General features: G+C 32.0%; 6 protein-coding genes across 6 annotated transcripts; 2 read left to right on the top strand and 4 right to left on the bottom strand.

Moving 5' to 3' along the window:
- Positions 1-675: 675 nt before the first annotated feature.
- Positions 676-1,998, top strand: SAPINGB_P004197 (uncharacterized protein; the record flags this gene model as incomplete). Its single annotated transcript, XM_031998912.1, has 1 exon — positions 676-1,998. One exon carries the CDS (start codon positions 676-678, stop codon positions 1,996-1,998), a length of 1,323 nt encoding a protein of 440 aa, XP_031854803.1.
- Positions 1,999-5,864: 3,866 nt separating this feature from the next.
- On the bottom strand, positions 5,865-7,788 carry SAPINGB_P004196 (uncharacterized protein; the record flags this gene model as incomplete). The annotated part of the gene is made up of 3 exons (XM_031998911.1): positions 5,865-7,344; positions 7,425-7,503; positions 7,554-7,788. 3 exons carry the CDS (start codon positions 7,786-7,788, stop codon positions 5,865-5,867), a joined length of 1,794 nt encoding a protein of 597 aa, XP_031854802.1.
- A 1,373-nt stretch (positions 7,789-9,161) lies between these two features.
- SAPINGB_P004195 (uncharacterized protein) lies at positions 9,162-10,058 on the top strand (the record flags this gene model as incomplete). The annotated part of the gene is made up of 5 exons (XM_031998910.1): positions 9,162-9,313; positions 9,494-9,551; positions 9,643-9,711; positions 9,810-9,874; positions 9,986-10,058. The coding sequence occupies 5 exons, from the start codon at positions 9,162-9,164 to the stop codon at positions 10,056-10,058; spliced, it is 417 nt and encodes a 138-aa protein (XP_031854801.1).
- A 1,365-nt stretch (positions 10,059-11,423) lies between these two features.
- Positions 11,424-12,080, bottom strand: SAPINGB_P004194 (uncharacterized protein; the record flags this gene model as incomplete). The annotated part of the gene is made up of 1 exon (XM_031998909.1): positions 11,424-12,080. The coding sequence occupies one exon, from the start codon at positions 12,078-12,080 to the stop codon at positions 11,424-11,426; it is 657 nt and encodes a 218-aa protein (XP_031854800.1).
- A 3,274-nt stretch (positions 12,081-15,354) lies between these two features.
- SAPINGB_P004193 (uncharacterized protein) lies at positions 15,355-16,161 on the bottom strand (the record flags this gene model as incomplete). The annotated part of the gene is made up of 1 exon (XM_031998908.1): positions 15,355-16,161. One exon carries the CDS (start codon positions 16,159-16,161, stop codon positions 15,355-15,357), a length of 807 nt encoding a protein of 268 aa, XP_031854799.1.
- Positions 16,162-16,709: 548 nt separating this feature from the next.
- SAPINGB_P004192 (uncharacterized protein) lies at positions 16,710-19,523 on the bottom strand (the record flags this gene model as incomplete). Its single annotated transcript, XM_031998907.1, has 1 exon — positions 16,710-19,523. One exon carries the CDS (start codon positions 19,521-19,523, stop codon positions 16,710-16,712), a length of 2,814 nt encoding a protein of 937 aa, XP_031854798.1.
- Positions 19,524-19,722: the final 199 nt, after the last annotated feature.

Raw genomic sequence — 19,722 nt, 5'->3', positions numbered from 1 at the left:
AAATAAAACATTAGAATATTGCTGTGATGTGGATAAATATTATGTCATAAACTGTTTGTGTAATATTTCAAAGTTTAAAGGTTGACAACTAATTGTCCCATTGCTTTGCCAGTTACACTGACAATTTTTTTTTTTCTTAAATATATCTTATTTTATTCTATTTCATGTTTTTTTCCTTATCAATCTATCCAAATTCTTGTTCATTTTTGATTTCCTTTAATATCAACTCCCAATATCATATTATTTTTGTGGGAAGTGTCCCAATTGTATTGTGCAAAAGAATCTAATCACTAATTATTGACTAATACTTTTTTTTTATCTTTACCGCCAAAAAAGGAGTTGTCTCGCCAGGTGATTCAATCACAGATTTTTAATCTAACTTTCACAACCATTCATCCCATCATCCCATAATCCCATCATCCAATAGAAAGAAATGAAAGAGGAAAACATTAATCATATACAAAGCCTATCTCTAAATGGATTCTTTCCAAGTATGCCATATACCACAGTAACCACTGACGTTATTGTCCGACCCGTTACTGATGACAGCCGCATTTCAAAACCAAGTCCCAGACCACCAGCTTCTATCTCTGATGATATCATTTTTAAAAGAAATGGACTCCCGGACGTTTCGATTAATAAAAAGGTTCTGGGCCACTTTATTCAATACTGTTGATGAAAAACAAATGGTTAGAGTTTTTCTCAACCCCTCTAGAAACAGAACAAATCAAAATCACCACCCTTGATATCGGAAAACTGCAAAAGGAATGCTGCTGGGACTCTACCATCTCCTTTGATGAATATAAGAAATTAGAATCCCACAATGGAGTCAACTTTATCCCATCTAAACCCACGCTTGTATCGTTTGCAACCTTTGGGGATTATAAATCCTTGGAAACAAAACGGCTTATAAACTACCTCTCAATGAAAGAAGTATCCCCTTATAACTATAACTTTGATGAAGTCTATAGATTGTACAATATTGCATCATGTCTGATTTCTTTTATCCAGATTTTCCAAACCAAAAGCCAAAAGGAGTTTTCTCTAGAATTATCGAATTTCATCGACACCTCAGCACCCGCTAACGTGAAAACTGACATTGAACGCTTATGGAACATGTTAAATACAGCAAATTCTAACAGACTTCACAACATGGGAGATTATAATACCTTTTTCACAGGGGCTTTGGTTTCTGCATTAAAGCACGTTCAACCCTCCTTAGTCTTTGTACAAACTTACAAAAAAGCCATGAGGATTGTTGCCCAAACGGTATCTCCCTTTCTGAACAGTAATCTTCAAAAATACTTGGATACCCCAAACATCTTGACTTTTGATTACATTTGTTGGGTCATTAGTAAAGAAATTCCTCGGAAACTCAGACCAGAAGTTTTCCTGTTTATGGATGAAGCATTTTTTGGTTCGGTTTTGACCATTGCGCCTGCTGTTTATGAAAACATGAATATCCAAAAATCCTTTTTGGAAACTTCTAATGGTGCTATTTCATTTTCACGGCTGCTACGCAAGTCTTTTAAACTAGAGCCTATAATTTGCCCGAAGCAAGAATTGTGCATGTTGATGCACATGGTTAGCCATTCTGTTGTTTTTGATTCTTACACCAATATAGCTGATCAAATCTCTGAAAAACTGACAAGTATTGAGAATATGGGATATAGTAGCGACCCCAATCATTATTTTGAAGCTGATGATTATGACCATTTTATTTTTTCTATGATTAGCTCTCTTCAATCGGCAAGCTCCTCACCAACCATTATTAAAGCCGGGGATAAATATGTCAATAAGCAAGTGTTTTCTCCTAGCTTCGTGCCAAATGATATTAACAATTTACCGGAGGAATACCAAAGTGAGGTTAAAAGAAGACAAAATGAGTCTGCTAAAAGCACTAATAATAATAATAATAACAATGGCAATGGCAATGGCAATGGCAATGGCAATGGTTACAGAAAACGCCAAAGATATCGATACAATAAATATTATTGATTATAAAAGCCTAGTATTTTTTTTTCTTTAATAATTAAAATGATTGTAAATATATTGTAAATGTTTCACCAAAATGGCAACTTAAAAGTTACAATTTTGGACTAATTTACCTAACAGTTTCTCTTATCGTCCATCCACTTTTTTTTTTTATTTTTTTTTTTTTTTTTTCAAAGTGTGGTCTTAAAATCCAACTTTTTTTTTTTTTTCAAATCCATTGTATTTTTATGTACGACTTGCATGCCAAAAATAGTTGTTGAAGTTTTCACTTAACCAGACTATTATATAATCCATTTGTTTAATCTTAAAACAGGAGTAATTTTCAGAAATTATTCTTTATGTCACAGTTTCGTTTTAAAGATTTTTTTTTTTTTCCCCAAATAAGTCTGACTTTTTTATTAAAAATACAATGCCATATAAATAAGATTACTTTTGAATACCACAAAAAAGATAAGTATAAAAATAATTATAAAATAAATCAATTAGTTAGTTAATTAATTTGAATTCTATATATGTTTTTATAAAAAAAATTCGAGTTTTGAACAGTTTTAAAAGGTTCATTTTTAGAAATAAGAAAGTCTATATAGTCTAGTCTCTATGTTAAATTGTTATTGACGCTGACTAGCAAAAAAAAAAAAAAAGAAGGAAATAAAAATAATAAAAAAAGAAATATCTCAAATAAAAAGATACTTTGCTTTAATATAATTGACATTACAAACACATCATTGCTCAAACAACCCTTCTTGTTGCAATAATAACAGATTCGATTAGCATAGATGTTAGAAAAAAATAAAGGTTACCTGATGAAAAATTTTGAAAATATATTTATATAACACTTTATATAGTTTAAATTAAAATTAAAGCATATAAATAGAAAATAAACAAAAATATTTCCAAATTGTTTGTTTGTTTGTTTGTTTTTATTCAAGGGTTATAGAACTATATAACATCAGCATCTGCGCTATCCTTTTATTGTCTGACTTATGTGACTTGCCGGTTTTCATTTGTACCTTTTTAGTACGGGTGGTTTCTGTTCTGTGCGTCTCCGGTAGCCCGGAAGATGGGCCCTGATGCCAGCTTACGAGGAACAGGGAGAACCAGTCTGTCGGTCCCAAAACCTTCCCAACCCATTTCCACTTATCTTCACGGACGCCCATGTATTTCTTAATCTCTTCCGTCAGAGATACGGCCCGCAATCACCTGCAGGCTATTTAGACTGTACGGAAGAGTGGGCATTCCTGTAACCAGGGTAGCCTATGGTTTTCAGTCTAGGTGTATACTCCCGTACACATCCTCAGGAAAAGGGGGTATTCTGGGAATCGAACCCAGTATCTTCCGCTATCGAGCGAACATGTTACCCTTTACACCATCCAGCCCTTTCCCCTAATATTTCCAAATATTGATTATTTTTTTTACAACTCTTAAAGGTTGCAAATATATATTTCCATTTGTAAGGAATAACAAGGGTTGTATAGTGTAGTGGTGAGCACATCGGATTTTGATTCCGGTAACCCCGGTTCGATCCCGGGTACGACCTTATCTTTTTGATATTTTTTTTTCTCTTGTATAGTATATATATTAAAATTATATATTTTTTTGTGATGTGTTTTGATCTGAAACATCCATTAACGACCTCATTTTATAAACATCATCAATTTTTTTTTTTTTTTTTTTCCTTGAAACATTAAAAACATTAGAACCATTACAATCGGATCCCTTTGTTTTATTTAAATGAAAAAAAAAAAACTATGGGCTGACCCCTTTGGTTATCGAGACTGTTGAAACAAATAGCGAGGTGGCTTTGAAATTCTTAAATGTATAATTTTTAAGTATTGAATAGTGATATTTTTTTTTTTCACTTTATTGAAATAATAAAGGAATATCATAAAAAAAAAAAAAAAAAAAAAAAAAAAAAAAAGGAAAGACAACTTAAACCCATTAAAATTAGAATTATAAGAAGTATTCATAAATCAAAATGTGAAAACAATCTCGAATCATTCAAACCCAACCCATATTTTTTTCAAATGCTCATTATAGTACTGCTTATATAAGTTTCTTCGTTATGCTTAGATAACACACTAAATTTTAAAGTTTTGATCTGGAGACTTTTTAAAGTTTAAAAAAAAAAAAAAAAAAAAGTTGGCATTCTTTTTATACACAACAAATACACAATTTTGAATCACTATAGATTTTAATGAAAAAATATAAATATATATAAACAGGAAAATAAAAATATTTTTCATTCAATGTTAATAAAATTTGAAAAGACAAAAAGTTAATTGCCTCGAGCCGGATTCGAACCGACGATCTCGTCATTACTAGTGACGCGCCTTACCAACTTGGCCATCAAGGCAAGTGCTCTGCTTATTTTACCAGTGAGAGCATCAAATTGTTACTTTCTATAAAAAAGAAAGTAATTTTTTAATTATTTTTATAATTATTTTTTAAAAATAAATTGAAATTTTTAATATTTTGTTAATATTCATAAATACTAGTTAAGAATCTTTACATTGGCTTAAAAATTTCTAGATAAAGTTGCTTGATATTGACCTTGAAAAGTGGATTAAATACTCGTGTTATTGGTTACAGTAAGTCCAGTGTACACTCATTTTATGGTAGCTAAATATCACTTGTATACCTTTTTTGAGTTGAAAAAACAAAAAGAAACTCTTTTTTTTTTTTTAGTGGTCTTGCATCAAAATAATTTCTCTGGGAATTTTTCGTGAGTGAGTTAATCGTGTTTACTGTTAAATACTACAGGTTTGTTTGTAAACAACCAATAAAAACATATCATTCCATTAATTTTGAGACTTTTGACAAAAAAAAAAAAATAAAACCTTAACAGTTGTTAGTTAATTATCTATTTAGTTACTTTGTATTAATTGGATTAAAGTATTCACAACTACCAAGAAAAATTTTTTTTTTTTTTTTTTTTTTGATATCAAACACTTACAATTAATTCATTCAAAGTCTGAAAATAGTATACTACGAGAAAAAAAAAATACATGTTTGATCTTTATACTATAATTTTTAATTCCATTTTTTTTTTAATTAGCTTTAAATATATTAAATGTTTTGAACTGATTAGATATTAAAGTCCTGGCATGTCCATCGTATTAATAAATGTAAGAGAACAGTGTATGGGGTGTATTTGTTGTTGTTTGTTTACTTGAATTTTTATTTTTATTATTAGGTGTGTGTAATATTTCCCATTAAACTTTTCATCTAAACAGTCCCCCCCCTCCATCTTTAGACCTATTAAACATCTATGAAAACGTCATATTTTGTAATATTTTTTTTATGATTAAGTAAAAGAAAAAAAACAAAAGAGATAAGAAACAAATGTACCAAAGTATTAAGAAAAAAAAAATTAAAAAAGAAGAGAATTCTAAGGCATTGAAGCCAACTGACTCCCACTAAGGGGCTCGAACCCTTGACATTTCGGTAACCCCCGAAGGTGTTAAAAGCCGAACGCTCTACCGACTGAGCTAAGCGGGATTTCTCAGGTTGTTGTTAGTAATAACTTATACAAGTATTTAAACCTTACTAATAATAAAACCAAAAGTTTGATACCAGTTTCACAGATTTTAGATATACTTTAAGATCAATTAGTTAATGAAATGATATTAAATATAAGTTTTATATAATCAAAATTTGATTAAATGTTTAAAAAGGACTTCTTTTTCTTGTCTTGAGTAACTATTCTGGGCAATTTTTATTTTAAAATTTAATGAGGTTTTTTTTTTTTTTATATTCTTTTTACATCATTTTCTTCAACTGTTTATTAAATATATATATATAAAGTTCTTCATTCCCATTCTACAATGCTTTCCATATTCTCTACTTCTTCAAATCCTATTTGTTTATAACTATTTCCAAACATTGGCAAATAAATCATCATCCATAGGATTAGTTGGAGAAGTAGAATTAAATGCAGCTGCAGCTTGAGTTCCAGAAGACCGAGGAGGAATGGCTCCTGACGAAGCAGAGGTGAAATCAGCCCAATCGTTATTGGTATTTTGCACAGTACTTGTACTGGAGTTAGCAGTAGAACCAAAAGTATTAAAAGAAGACGATGAAGAAGAAGGAGCAGGAGCAGCAGCAGGAGCAGCAGCAGGCTTTGGAGTAAGACTATTACTAAAGCCAAGGTTGTTGCTAGTAGAAGTATTACCGTACGATCCCTGGAGATTCATTTTAGGAGGAAGTGCAGGTGCAGGAACAGCTGAAGAAGTCTGTGGCTTGACAGATGCCCATGCAGATGAACCACCTGAAATCAAATCGTCAAAGGCAGATTTAGGCTTGGAGGCCTGTTGCTGTAATGGTTGCACAGGTGGAGCTTGAGTCTGGACTGGAGATCGAATAGGCTGCACTGAGGGGGCGCTTGAAAAGCCTCCACCAAGTCCCAAGAGATCGTTCAAGTTGTTATTACCACCAGAAGAGGAAATGGATCCTGAAGGGCGGTGACTAGACCCAGAGCTCAATGACAAGCCGCTAAACCCAGCAAGAGGGTCCGATTTCTGTGCAAAAGATTGTTGTTGTTGTTGAGGTGGTTGCTGGTATGAGGATGAAGTTGGGGTAGAATAGAGAGAAAGAATTGACTTTTTCAAATCTGGTCTGCCATTGGTCTTTGGCGCAGGAGGTTGTTGTTGTTGTTGTTGTTGGAGATGTTGGAGATGTTGGAGATGTTGGAGATGTTGTTGGTGTTGTTGGTGTTGCTGGTGTAGTTGGTGTTGAGCAGGGGCTGAATGAGAGGGCTGTTGATGGTGGTGCGTAGATTTCGAGGTTATAGGAGCCGGTCCAAAGTCAAGACCAATCAAGCTTGAAGTAGTTGGTTGAGGAGGAGGTTGTTGATATTGTTTCTGGGGCTTAAGCTTAGACTGAGGGCTTTCGGTTACGCGATGGTATCTGGTTGGGGTAGGTGCAGCTTGAGGCTGACTGGATGAAACCCGGCCAGAACTAGAGACATTTGCGTATTGAGTGGCTGTGGTAGGAGCCGATTTCTGAGAAAGAAAGTCATCATCCAAGAGATCAGGAATAGAGCTTTGAGGAAGCTTTTGTCTAGGCAGTTGCTGTGGTTGTGATGGTGGTGGTGGTGTTTGTTGATGAATATGAGGCTTTGGGATATGATGATGACCAACAGCTCCGTTTCTTGCAACGGTGGCAGAGGCGCGTTTTTGGACCTCTGAAAGGGGGACACGCTCTTCGGCATCAATGCTTTTATCAAGAATTGATGGGTCTGGCATTGTTGGAGAGAGGGCCCAGCGCTTCATTTCGTACTTTGTTCTGATAAAGTTTTCAATCTTGCTATCATCGGGGACATATTTATCAGGTAGTTTTGCTTCCCAGTATCTATTACAAGCAAGTATTGTTAGTATGAAAAGATTGTGTTTGTTTGTTTGTTTGTTTGTTTATGTTTGATTGATACTTACAAATTAGCGCGCCTGTTACCCCATTTAACAAGAGGTTCGACTTGTTCATCGGACCAACTGTCGAGGTCAATGGAACGGACTTTAGAATATTAGTAAAAGGAAAATATTAGATTAACAATAAAAACATACCTTTGCTAATGTGGGTACCCATACTGCGGTGAATACCCGAGCAGCGGATGCAGACAAAAATACCGAGACTCCAGCTGGCCCAACGAGGATGGCCGGAAGTTTTGCAATCTGCGCAAAACTTGTTTGAAGGTTCTTTGAGCAGAGTACGGAGAATCTGTTGGTTGCGTTCGGTGGTTGCCTTGCGCTGGGTGACTGAAGGGGCTGATGAAGAGCCAGTTCTTCTTGAAGTGTACATTTTAAGGAGCGGTGGGAGAGTCTATATATTAAAGGTGATATATATAAGAATTATATATATATAGATATTCTAGAGTTTAGGTATTCAACAACCTGAATGCGGGGAAAGAATTGTATATATATATATATAAAATAAAGAATTAAAAAGAAGGTAATAACAAAAAAAAAAAAAAAAACAAAAAATCAACAAACAACACCAAGACACGGCGGTTTGGCTGTGATGGTTTTTTTTTTTTTTTTTTTGGGTCTGCGTTGGAAAAAACCAAAAAAAAAAAAGGTTTCTTTTTTTTTTTTATTGGGATTTTAATTTTTGGCGGCGGTGCTAAAAAATTAAAAAAAAATTAAAAAAAAATTAAAAAAAAAAAAAAACTTGAAAAGAAAATGCTGTGCTGGTGATAACAACCTTACATAATATATTAATAATAAACACGTGACATCTTTTTTTAATAATATAATAATAATAATAATAATAATAAATTGTATATGGAAGAATTTCTTTGGACAAATAAATTCCATATAAAATATATAAGACCAAATTGAAGTTTAAAAAATCTTTACAATCTACATTTATAATTATTATTATTATCAATTCAATTCAATTCAATTCAATTCAATTCAATTCAATTCAATTCAATTCAATTCAATTCAATTCCTAAATTGTTTTTTCTTTCTTTCTTTCTTTCTTTCTTTCTTTCTTTTCGTCAAGTTTAGTCATCAACTTTCGTGGCTTCGTATGCGGTTCTCGTATTTACAATGTTTTTTTTTTTTTTTTTTTTTTTTTTTTTTAATATGCTGTTACTTCTGTTATATTTTATGTAATCTAGACTAGACTAGTATATATACAATTAATGAGAAATAGATATAAATTCTTATTTTATAATATAATATTATAATAATACTTAGTATATATTATATTATTATAATATAGTTAATATTAATTACTATTCAGACTAGAGTTTTAAAAGAGAACAAATTTATAAAGAAACTAGGCAATTAATTAAATATTAATAATAATAAATTTTTTTTTTTTTAAATATAATAATATAAAAATAAAGGGTCTCTCTCTTTTAGGATTTTAATTAAGTGTAACAAATGTTGTAACAAAAACAATCATCACCACGTCTCAACAAAAAAAAAAAAAGTTGGTCTTTTTAATTTTTTTTTTTTTTTTTTTTGCTAAAAGTTTTATATATATATTTTCTTTCTATTCTGATATATACATATATACAATCATCTTCAATCCATTTCTTTGAATAAAAAACTAGTTTCTTATCTGTTAGATTTTTTTTTTTCCCACAAAGATACCCTTTTTTTTTATTTTTTTATTATCATCATCACCAATCTTAATCTTAATTTAGATCAACAATATACACAATGTCAGCTGAACAATCAACAGAAGCTCCTGTCGAGACTAAAAAGACCTTCATTTCTACCTCTGAAATTGAAAAACACATTGAGAAGGATGATCTCTGGATGGTTATTAATGGCAAAGTCTACGATATTACTCCCTTTGTTGACGAACACCCGTAAGTGTGGATATATCTATACTTTTTATTTTTATTTTTATTTTTTTTTCAGTTTCAGTTGTTATCTTTAAATGAGAACTGAGTAAAAAAAAAATTCAACAGTTATCATCATCATGATAATTCAGTTCAATATTATATCAAAAAAATTTTTTTTACTAACAATTTTCTTTTCTTATACAGTGGTGGTGAAGAAGTCCTTGTTGACTGCGGTGGCCAGGATGCTACCACTTCTTTCGAAGTATGTTTAGAATCAAACAAACAAACAAACAAACAAACAAACAAACAACAAATATCAATCTTAAACTAACACAATTTTTTTTTTTTTCAAGGATGTTGGCCACTCCGATGATGCCACTGAAATTTTGGAGAAGCTGTATGTTGGTGATGCCAACCCTGAGGTATGTCATTTCTTTACAAAATCCCTTTTCCCAACAATTTTTTTTTTTCACGTGTATATATATATATATACTAACGATATTTTTTTTTTTTTTTTTAGGAATACAAGGTTAAGATCCCCAAGCCTGCCGTCAAGACTGCTTCTGGTGAATCAAGCTCATCATCGTATGTTACTTTTTTTTTTTTTTTTTTTTTTTTACAAATTTTTTTACAATTTTACTCTTTTTTTTTTTTTTTTTGTAATACCATAATTGCCATACTAACATTGTTAATCAGATCGATTCTTCTCCTGATTATTGCCGCCGTTGTTGCTGCTGGTGCTTTTATTTACCTCCAAACCTTCAAATAAAGAGGATTTAATACCAAAAGATAAAATACAAGATGATGAAAGGATTAAAAAAAAAAAATTAAAGGAATAATAAAGAAGAAGGAAAAAAAAAACAAAAAATAATAATAATAAAATAAGGAATTTGTTTGTGGGCTCCCAGATCACAGCTAACATCAATTTTTCTTTTTTTTTTTGTAAAATATACTTGAGCAGAGAGATGCATACATCACATACAAACTTTTTTTTTTTTTTTTTTGGTTAAACTGGTAATCAATGTAAACTGGATATGATAATGATAATACTAATATTTATAATATATACACAATTTTTTTTTTTTTTTAACAAAAACTCTACGTTTATTCTTGATTTATGTGTAATTTTTTTCTTTTTTAAGTAAAAAGGGAAGAAGAATGTGTGATTTTTCAGTTGATATTTATTTGGCTGGACAAAATTGCTAATACCAGCTGGCAGATTGGCCAGCATTTTCAAATTAATTTTTTTTGGGCTGATAATAATTATTGACAGTCTTACTTTGCTCATCGCTCCTCTACCCCCCCTTTTTTTTTTTTTTTATATGGTCGGCAACATTAAAACGTCTGTAAAATTCATATACAAAGAGTAAATATCAGAACGACACTTTTTAATTGATTTTATTTAAACAGGCGATTATTAACAAAATTATTTTTTTCACTTAAACTTATTTACTTATTTACTTATTTACTTATTTACTTATTTACTTATTTACTTATTTACTTATTTACTTATTTACTTATTTACTTATTTACTTATTTACTTATTTACTTATTTACTTATTTACTTATTTACTTATTTACTTCTATATTTGAAATTCCCCCCCTCGTTTTTATAATATATATATCGTCGTCATGAAAAATTTAAAGCAAACCTTCAAAATATGAGCCATTTGTATTGTTCAATAAGGTTAAATCGCCTATTCTTATTTTAAGATAATCTACTAAAGTAATCATTATAATAAGTTCTATCCCCGCATTTTCAAAAAAAAAAAAAAAAAAAAAAAAAAAAAAACAATCATGAAATACACTAGAATAAGAAACTGATGAGGATAAACAATCAACCTTAACTTCATTGTATATCTTTGTTTCCAACCATAGTCGTCTCTATAATCAATCCTCATTCTATACCCAAACATACTATACTACACTAACTCTTACAATTACCCATAAAAACATTTTATTTCACATAGACTTGACTCAATTTAAAGTCTCCATTTACATATTAATACATACAGGAGGGAAAAAAAAATCATTAAATCATTAAATCATTAAATCATTAAATCATTAAATCATTAAATCATTAAATCATTAAATCAACTCTCTTATTTCTAATCTTTTCCATCATTTCCATCACTTACTTTTTAAAATTCTTCTGCATATTCAAGTCAATTGGATGATCACTTGGTGACATGTTTCGCTGTTTATAGACATTTTTCTCCATTTCTCGTGTTAACCCGTAATCACCACATATACCCAACAATCTTCTTGCATCCTCATTATTAAGACCCTTAATCAAGTTTGCTAGCATTTTTTTGCATAAATCCTGAAGCATTTCAATGGTCAAAACATTGGCAGCTACCACAATTGCAAACACATATGATGGCGCAACATGCATCGATTCATCTTCAAAAAGTGATTTGTCCCAAACTGAGATTTCTAACGACTGTCGCATATACGAAGTATCTAACGTATAATCAGGGCCTCGTTCAGCAATCTGAGTCTTGACCCAAGATTCCATTGATTCTTCCTTGTGGTATTCCAGGTATTCAACGACTTTAGTCACGACGTTAGTTGCAATCATAGATAGACTAATTTTTAGTGTTTCATTTGGAGGAACACTATCTTCATGGGTTTTAACCATATTCTCAAGGGTTTTGCTTAGTTTGACTGCTTTGCGTGACAAGGGTATTTCGTCTCCATTAGCACTGACTAGTATGATTTTACCGTCACTAGGATTAGTCTGAGGCTCAGTTGGGGGTTGGACTGGTGGAATGATATCTGGTGCTGGCATAGTATATTATTTTTAGGTATGTTTAAGTAAATATATATATAGATATATATAAAGAAACATTCAAAATTTTAATGAGGATAAGTTTATATATATATATATATTCAATAGATAGAATTACATTGATGATGAAATGGTGATCACATATAAAAATTAGAAATGAGTTTAATTATTATACCCTAGTGATAGTAAATTAATAGACAACAATTCCCACAATGAGTTTGGATTAACTATGTCAACTTTCCATGGAATATATCAAAAAAAAAAAAAAAAAAAAAAACTCGGGTTAAATGAAGTGAAAGGGAGTTTTAAAAATATTGTTTTTAAAAGTTTACAACAGGAATTTTGGATGTGTTTATTGATTGAAGATGACTATTTATTATTTAACAATTAATAAATATATTTTTGTTTTAACGATAATTAACTGAGATTACTTGACAATTATGACCTCAACACTATTAGTTAGTACAATAAAAGAATATTTTTAAAGAAATAAAAAAAATAAAAAATCTTCTATCTTATGATTTTTGGTACGATTTAGCCAAGTCTTAATTTTTTTTTATCTTGTCAGAATGGAAACAGTTGTATAAAAGTACTTATGAAGTGACAGACATTGTGGCTTCACTCAAGACAATTGTAAATAAATCTTTATGAATCTTGGGACCTTCTTCAATAGGCTAACTAATATATATATACTAGTTAAATATACTGAATTATGATTATTTCCTGTTTTTTTTTTTTTTTTTTAAAAGAGATTTGAAATCTAATCGGTTGACCATTTACTAACTCGATTAGATGGGGGCTTTTTTTTTTTCTCTTTTTGGCCTTGTAAAATAAATTAATAAAAACAAAAAAAATTGTAATAGCCAATTAAAAGAATAAAAAAAAATACAGATAGCAACCTTGGCAAATGATTTTTTTAAAAAAAAAAAAAAAAGTGTTTATAATGTTTACTTTAACCAAGAAAAATGGAATGAATTTGTAAGTATACATGCTTTTCTAGGCAATGACGAAAAAAAAAAAGAGCCCTTGCTATCGATTTTACACATTATTAAATATGATATTTTAAAGAATTAATAGTGAATAGAAAATTAAAAAAATTTTTAATTAAATAGGGTTTGTTTGTTTGTTTTTATTCAAATTAAATAGGGAATTACTATTTTTTTAAATATAAATTATTATTTTTTTTTTTTTTTCAATAAAAAATAATTTTTTAAATCTTTAATAATATGGTAATTACAAAAGCCAATTTGAGGAATTGATATAAATATTAAATAAGTTTTAACATTTTCAACAACTATTCCTTGTGGCCCAATGGCAAGGCGTTCGCCTACGATCATTAATGGTTACATAGCGAAAGATTCCAGGTTCGACCCCTGGCAGGGAAGTTAATAATTTTTTATTTGTTTTTAAAAATTTAAGACAAAATTTTTTTTTTTCAGTTTCATTGTTCTTTATTTTATATTTAAAATTATACTGCTTCTATTTTTTTTTTTTTTTTTTTTTATTTCCCATTACTAACTAAAATTTCAATAATTAATCAAGTGATGTGCTTTTGGAGAGGGGAGAGAAAAAAAAAAAAAAAAAAAGAAAAATACGGGTATTTTTTAACTTTGATTTGTGTTTTTTGTAAACGTTTGTTCTTTGTCTTTTTTTTTTTTGTTTTCACAAATTTAGAAAAATTCTTCATCATAGATCAATATGAAATAATTGAATTTAACCAATTTTTTTTTTTAACATTTATAATAATAATAATAATAATGAATATAATTCATCTTATATAGGAACACTTGATATTTAAGTACAACAGTTATATACCATGACTCAGTCATCTGAATTGATACACATTTTGAGTATATATATATATATATATATATATATATCATCACTGTACATTTTTTTATTTTAATACCCCACCAACAACCAACAACTTTTACATTTGCCTAGTTTGTTCGGTTGAGTCCAAGCCGTCCGGACTTTTCTTTTTCAATAAAAATAAAAATAAAAAAAATAAGAAGATAAAACAAAAGGCCCACTTTCCTGTTTACTTTTTTATATTTTGTTTTTTGTTCCCGAGTAACACGACGAAAAAAAAAAAAAAAAAAAAATGAACCCAAACTTTTCAAGTGAGTTTTTTTTTTTTTTTTTTTTTTTTTTTTGAATAAAGACATCTAATTTGTTTTTGAAATGAAAGTTTAACATGTTATTAAACTACCGGAATATGGGCTATATAAAAACAAGTTTTGATTTTATTTATTTATTTATTTATTCTAATAAACTTTGATTTCAAGTATGAAGTTCTTGTAGTCCTAGACTTTATATATATTTTGAACTATGTGTAGTAAAGTGTTTGCAAAGTTTGCAACCTTTTCATTCAAGAATGCTGCAAAGTCCAGCAGCCAACCAGAGAATAGTTTTTATTTCTTTTTTTTTTTTTTATTAAAATATATATATATATATATAAATTTAATTTCTAGCATTTGTAAAGGAAAAAAAAAAAAAAAAAAAAAAGAAAAAAAATATGAGTGGTTGGTCATTTTTATTTTATTTGAATATCTCCATCCATTATCCTTAAAATTAGAATTATCTTTACAACCTTCACATTCTTTTTTTTAATTTAATTTAAAATATATCCAAAACTTTACACACATGTAAAATACAACAATATCTTATAAATATATTTTTTTTAAAAAGTTCTTCCTCGAGAAAGTCTTTTTTTTTTTTTTTTTGGTTAAACATAACCAGGTGACGTAGACTGTACACGTAAGATTTTCCTAGTATTATCAATAGCCTATTGTCTTTTTTTTTTTTTTTTTTTTCCCCTTTTCCAAACCAAAGCGGCGCAAAACCTTTCGACCCTTCCCATCTCCACAAATATATATATATATATATATATACACCCATAAGATTCGACCCAGAAGGTTTCTGGCACACGTATATATATGTGCGTGGGGTATATAAAATGACAATAAAGAAGATAATTATAACAATGATAACAATGAAAACAATGCGTATGAAATATATTATTCCCTAATCGAGAAATAAATAGGATTTTCTTCTTCTTCTTCCCTCATTCTTTATAGAATAAAAAAAAAAAGGAATACAAATCTTGTTGTTCAACAAGTGTCTGCTAATTTTTTTTTTATCCTGTTTTTTTCTGTTTATTTTTTTTTTTTAAAAAAAAAAGTGGACATAATTAAACAAAAAACCTAAAAAAGCCCTCAACTCACGTTTTTAAAAGTGCAAAAAACAACCAATGTCAAGGAAAAAGAAAAGTTCACCCGTCTACAATAGTACTGGTATGGATAGGTGTAGGCGACGGCTGCTCTTGTTGTTGTTGCTGTTGTTGTTGCTGCTGCTGCTGCTGCTGCTCCTGTGCTGGTTGTATTGGAAATGGTGGGAATGGTGGAGCATTAGGTCCCGGCGGAGCATTAGGTCCTGGTGGACCTGGCCAAAACCTATGGCCTGGCCAAAACCGGTTACCTGGCCCAAACGGTGGACGTCGATGACGACCGTCTAGAAATTCGTATAAGTTGGTATTGACGCGGACGCAGTACATGTAATACAGCGCAATGAGGACCAGTCCCAGCGCAAGAAATAGCGACTTGGCTGTCAGCGGAATCCCGAGAAAACACGAGCGGTTGTGATGATGGTGGTGGTGGTGGTTGTGATGTCGCATGCGGGACCTTCGTGCACGGTAGCCGCAGAAAAGAGTGGAAAGACAAGTCGAGGTGACTGAGGAGACGGAGGAAGAAGAAGATGAAGAAGATGAAGAAGATGATGACGATGACGATGACGATGACGATGACGATGACGATGACGATGACGATGACGATGACGATGAAGAGCTGGTTGTGCTGATGGAACTGCGGGTCGTAGTAGTTGTCAGAGTACGAACAGGTGCTAAAACTATAACTCCAGGAGTAGTGGTGTAATCCGGAGCACGAGGTTCTTGGGAGTTCAAATGAATATGCTGGTGGTGGTGGTGGTGATAGTAGTGATGGTCGTATTGATGCTGGTGATGTGCAAGTCTAAGAGAGTAGGGGAGCAAACCCGGGCCAAAGTCTTCATCAGGTTGGGGCATGGATGTTATGTATGTAACTTTAGCCAAAGGTTGATTGATGAATATACAAACAGAGGTTTAAAAAATGGAATGCAAAAGATATATAGATATAGATAAAGGTTTTTTTTTTTTTTTAATATATATATATGAGACCAAATAGAAAAAATAAAAAATAAAAGCCCAAGAATGGCAGGAAAAAGAAGAAGAAGAAAGTCCTTGTGGGAAGCACCAAAAAAAAAAAAAAAAAAAAAAAAAAAAAAAAAAAAAAAAAAAAGAAAAAGAGAAGGGCGCCAAATGTGAAAGTCTTTATATATATATTTTTGTATTTGTATTTGTATTTGTATTTGTATTTGCAGTTGTATTTGTATTTGTAGTTGTATATATTTGTAGTAGTAAATATTATTATTATTATTATTTCCACACACACAATTGGAAATTTTAACCTGCAAAAATCTTTGGCCGATAAACCAAAAAAAAAAAAAAAAATTAATAAAGACATCAGACTTAAACCTTAAAATAAAAAACTTAACATACATATATATATATATATATTCAAACCTACATATACTTTAATAATCAAACCGGGTCGTGCGACGATGCCATGAAAACAACCGACGCAACTTGTCCCGACGACGACGACCCGGACGCCTCCAATCTTCATACTTTTCCTTCTTCTTCTTCTTTTTAATAACTTCTTCCATATCAGATACTCCCCCCAACCTTTCATATTGCTCCCAAATCGCATTGTACATCCCAGGAGCAACTCCATACTCTTCCTCATACTCCTTTGCAGCCCGGCGCTCTTCAATCTCCTTTACCATGGGGTAATCCTCCCAGTAAAGCTCTAGACTAAGCTCCTTAATCCGAACGTCTTGGCAATTGGCCAAATCAGGATACCGCGTCAATCCTTGACCCAAAATTCCTACAGTGGGCATCGTCACATAAGTGGTCATCCGACGTCTATTTAATCCATTCAATGCACACCAATCCTTATGCTCCTTTTTTTCTCTTCTCTCAAGTTCATTAACAATAACATTGGCATGCCCTACAACCATTGGATTCAAACTCCACTTCTTAGCCTCGGACTGTTGCATTTTAATCTTCACTTGTTGCTTCTGCTCTCGCTCTCGCTCTTGATCTTCATATTCATACTTTTCCTCAAGCTCTTTGGCAACAACACTCACAAAAAACCATTGACTTGCAATATTGCCCTTTGTTTGGTAAAAAAGTCGCTTGGTGTTATCGCGCTTCCACCGCTTGGGCATCGATCTTTCCTTCATGTCTTCAATAACTGTAACTGCAACCTCTTCAATCACAACCCGCCAATTTGAAGGTAACGTAAAACTTTGAGCAAAAACAAATTTCCCAGCCTTGGTCAAGGCCTTCATAAATGGATGCTCAACTCCAAACTCCTCCCCAAATATAAAGTGTTGTTGCATGATGGGCGTCATCAACGTGCGGCTCAACAATAATTCCAAGTTAAACCCGGGGAAAATCCTCAAAGGAATTAACTCTTCTTCATTCATCCCACGAGAAAACTCATCAGTATCTAATACTGTCTCACCATTCATCTCGCCATTTTCAGAAATGGACCCCACTTCAGATGATGGTACCGATGATGGCTCGCTACTAATGTAATGCGTGCTACCTCCAGAATCCATTTGAGACCTTCCAGAATCAGTATCACTCCGCGTATCCGAGTCTGATGATGAAGAATGATCATGTCCATTTCCTTCTTCAGAACTTGAATTACTAGATGAATCATTTTCATCAGATTCACTGCTATAAGATGAGCTGCTCCACATATCAGTTCTAAAAGTGCTAATTGTCCACAAGCTTTCAACCTCTTCTTCTTCACCATCCGCTTGCCCAGACTCACTAAGTGACATATAATTGTCATTATTATCATCAGTATCAGAATTTTCCAATCGTTCAAACTTGTCGTCAAAGTTTTCTGCCTCGCTAGCAACAGGCAGGGGTTCAACGTCAGAATTTTCATCAAGATCGTTATTAGAATCGCCCTCAAAATTGTCCTCAGAGTCGTCATCAACACCCTCCGATAAAAAGTTGCGTCGGGCTTTTACTATGTTGTTTATGGGATTTGGCTCATCTTCAGAGTCATCTAATGACACAAACTTTTCATCACAATTTTCCTCAGACTCACGGAAAGGTACAGGCTCATTGTCAGAGTCATCTTCAGAAAAAATTCGCTCAAAACATTTTACCAAATTACTAATCAATATTGGTATACTATCATCATTTTCATCACTGTCCTGCTCTTCTTCTTTTTCTTTCATTTCCACCTTATTATTTTTTTCTTTTTTTTCCACCTTATTATTTTTTTCTTTTTTTTCCTCCTGTTTATTTTCTTCTCTTTTTTCCTCCTGTTTATTTTCAACGTTCTCCATAGACACAGGAGGATACTGCTGAGATACAAATTCACCAGGAGCAAACCCAATATCTGAAATACTCTCGGCATTATGCCACGCCTCTTGGAATGGGCATCGGAGCTCACTGCGCTCACTCAAAAACTGTTCTAAAGTGTAGCCTTCGGGCAAAGGGTTTCCCAGCTCATCTTCGCGCAATGGTCGTCCGCGGCGTTCATCTGAGCGGCGAGTGAATCCAGAATGGATTCTAACTTCGGTTTTCCTAGGCTCAGGAGAAGGAGCTGGAGCTGGTGGAGGCTCATTATGAACTACCAATGATGGCTGGTCCAAACGTGGGAGAGGCATCAAAATACCATTATTGTTATTGTTATACCCCAAGGGAGACAAAGAATTATGAAGATGAGCCATCAACTGAGACTGACGTAGAGGCGAATTGACATTGCTATTATTTTCAAAAGAAGAAGTGAAGGGGAAAGGCTCGTGTGGTCGAGTCATGGCATGGTGTCTGCGGAATGGTGAGGCTGGTGCTTGGAAAGAAGTAATTGATTTGGGTAAAGCCTCATGTGGGCGGGTTCCAAACCGGTACTGACGTTGGGTAGGAGTTTTAAGAGAAGCGTCACGGCGAATAAGAGGAGGTCGACCAAACATAAAGTCCATTTCGGAACTTTGAGGGGCAACATTTTTCCAAGACTCAGGAATGCCACCGTTTGCAGAGGAATCTGAAGGTGAGGAAAAGGAAGAAGAAGAGGAAGAAAGAGAAGGAGGAGTATGTGGTGTGGAGGGAGAAAGAGAGGAATTGTTTTGTGGATTTTGGGGTGAAGAAATCGCAGTTCCCCAGTTGTCACTGTCATTGTTTACTCCAGTGTTTTCAACATGCTCAAAACTAGGAAACTTTTCTTCAAACTCTTGTTCTAAAGATGAGATTACAGAGTTGTTACTGTTGTGAGTTTCACTATCTTGGGACATGCCGGTATCAAAATTAGTGGGAGAGGTCATAGTTGATTAATTGACAAAAAAAAAAATTGATTGATAAAAATCGATATATTAATATTTGTTTTGTAGATCATGAAAAAAAAAAAAAATTTCAATTTTTTGACTAGAAAATACTTCATTTTTATACTCAACATTTTAATTACTTCTTCAAAATATCCTGAATCTATAAATTTTTTTTCTTGTTAAATGCTTCTAAAAATTA

Source organism: Magnusiomyces paraingens (assembly GCF_902498895.1).
Source record: "Magnusiomyces paraingens strain CBS 517.90 genome assembly, contig: contig3, whole genome shotgun sequence".
In the NCBI taxonomy this organism is placed as follows: Eukaryota; Fungi; Ascomycota; class Dipodascomycetes; order Dipodascales; family Dipodascaceae; genus Magnusiomyces; species Magnusiomyces paraingens.
The sequence above is the reverse complement of the archived record's forward strand: the minus strand, read 5'-3'. Positions and strand labels throughout refer to the sequence as shown.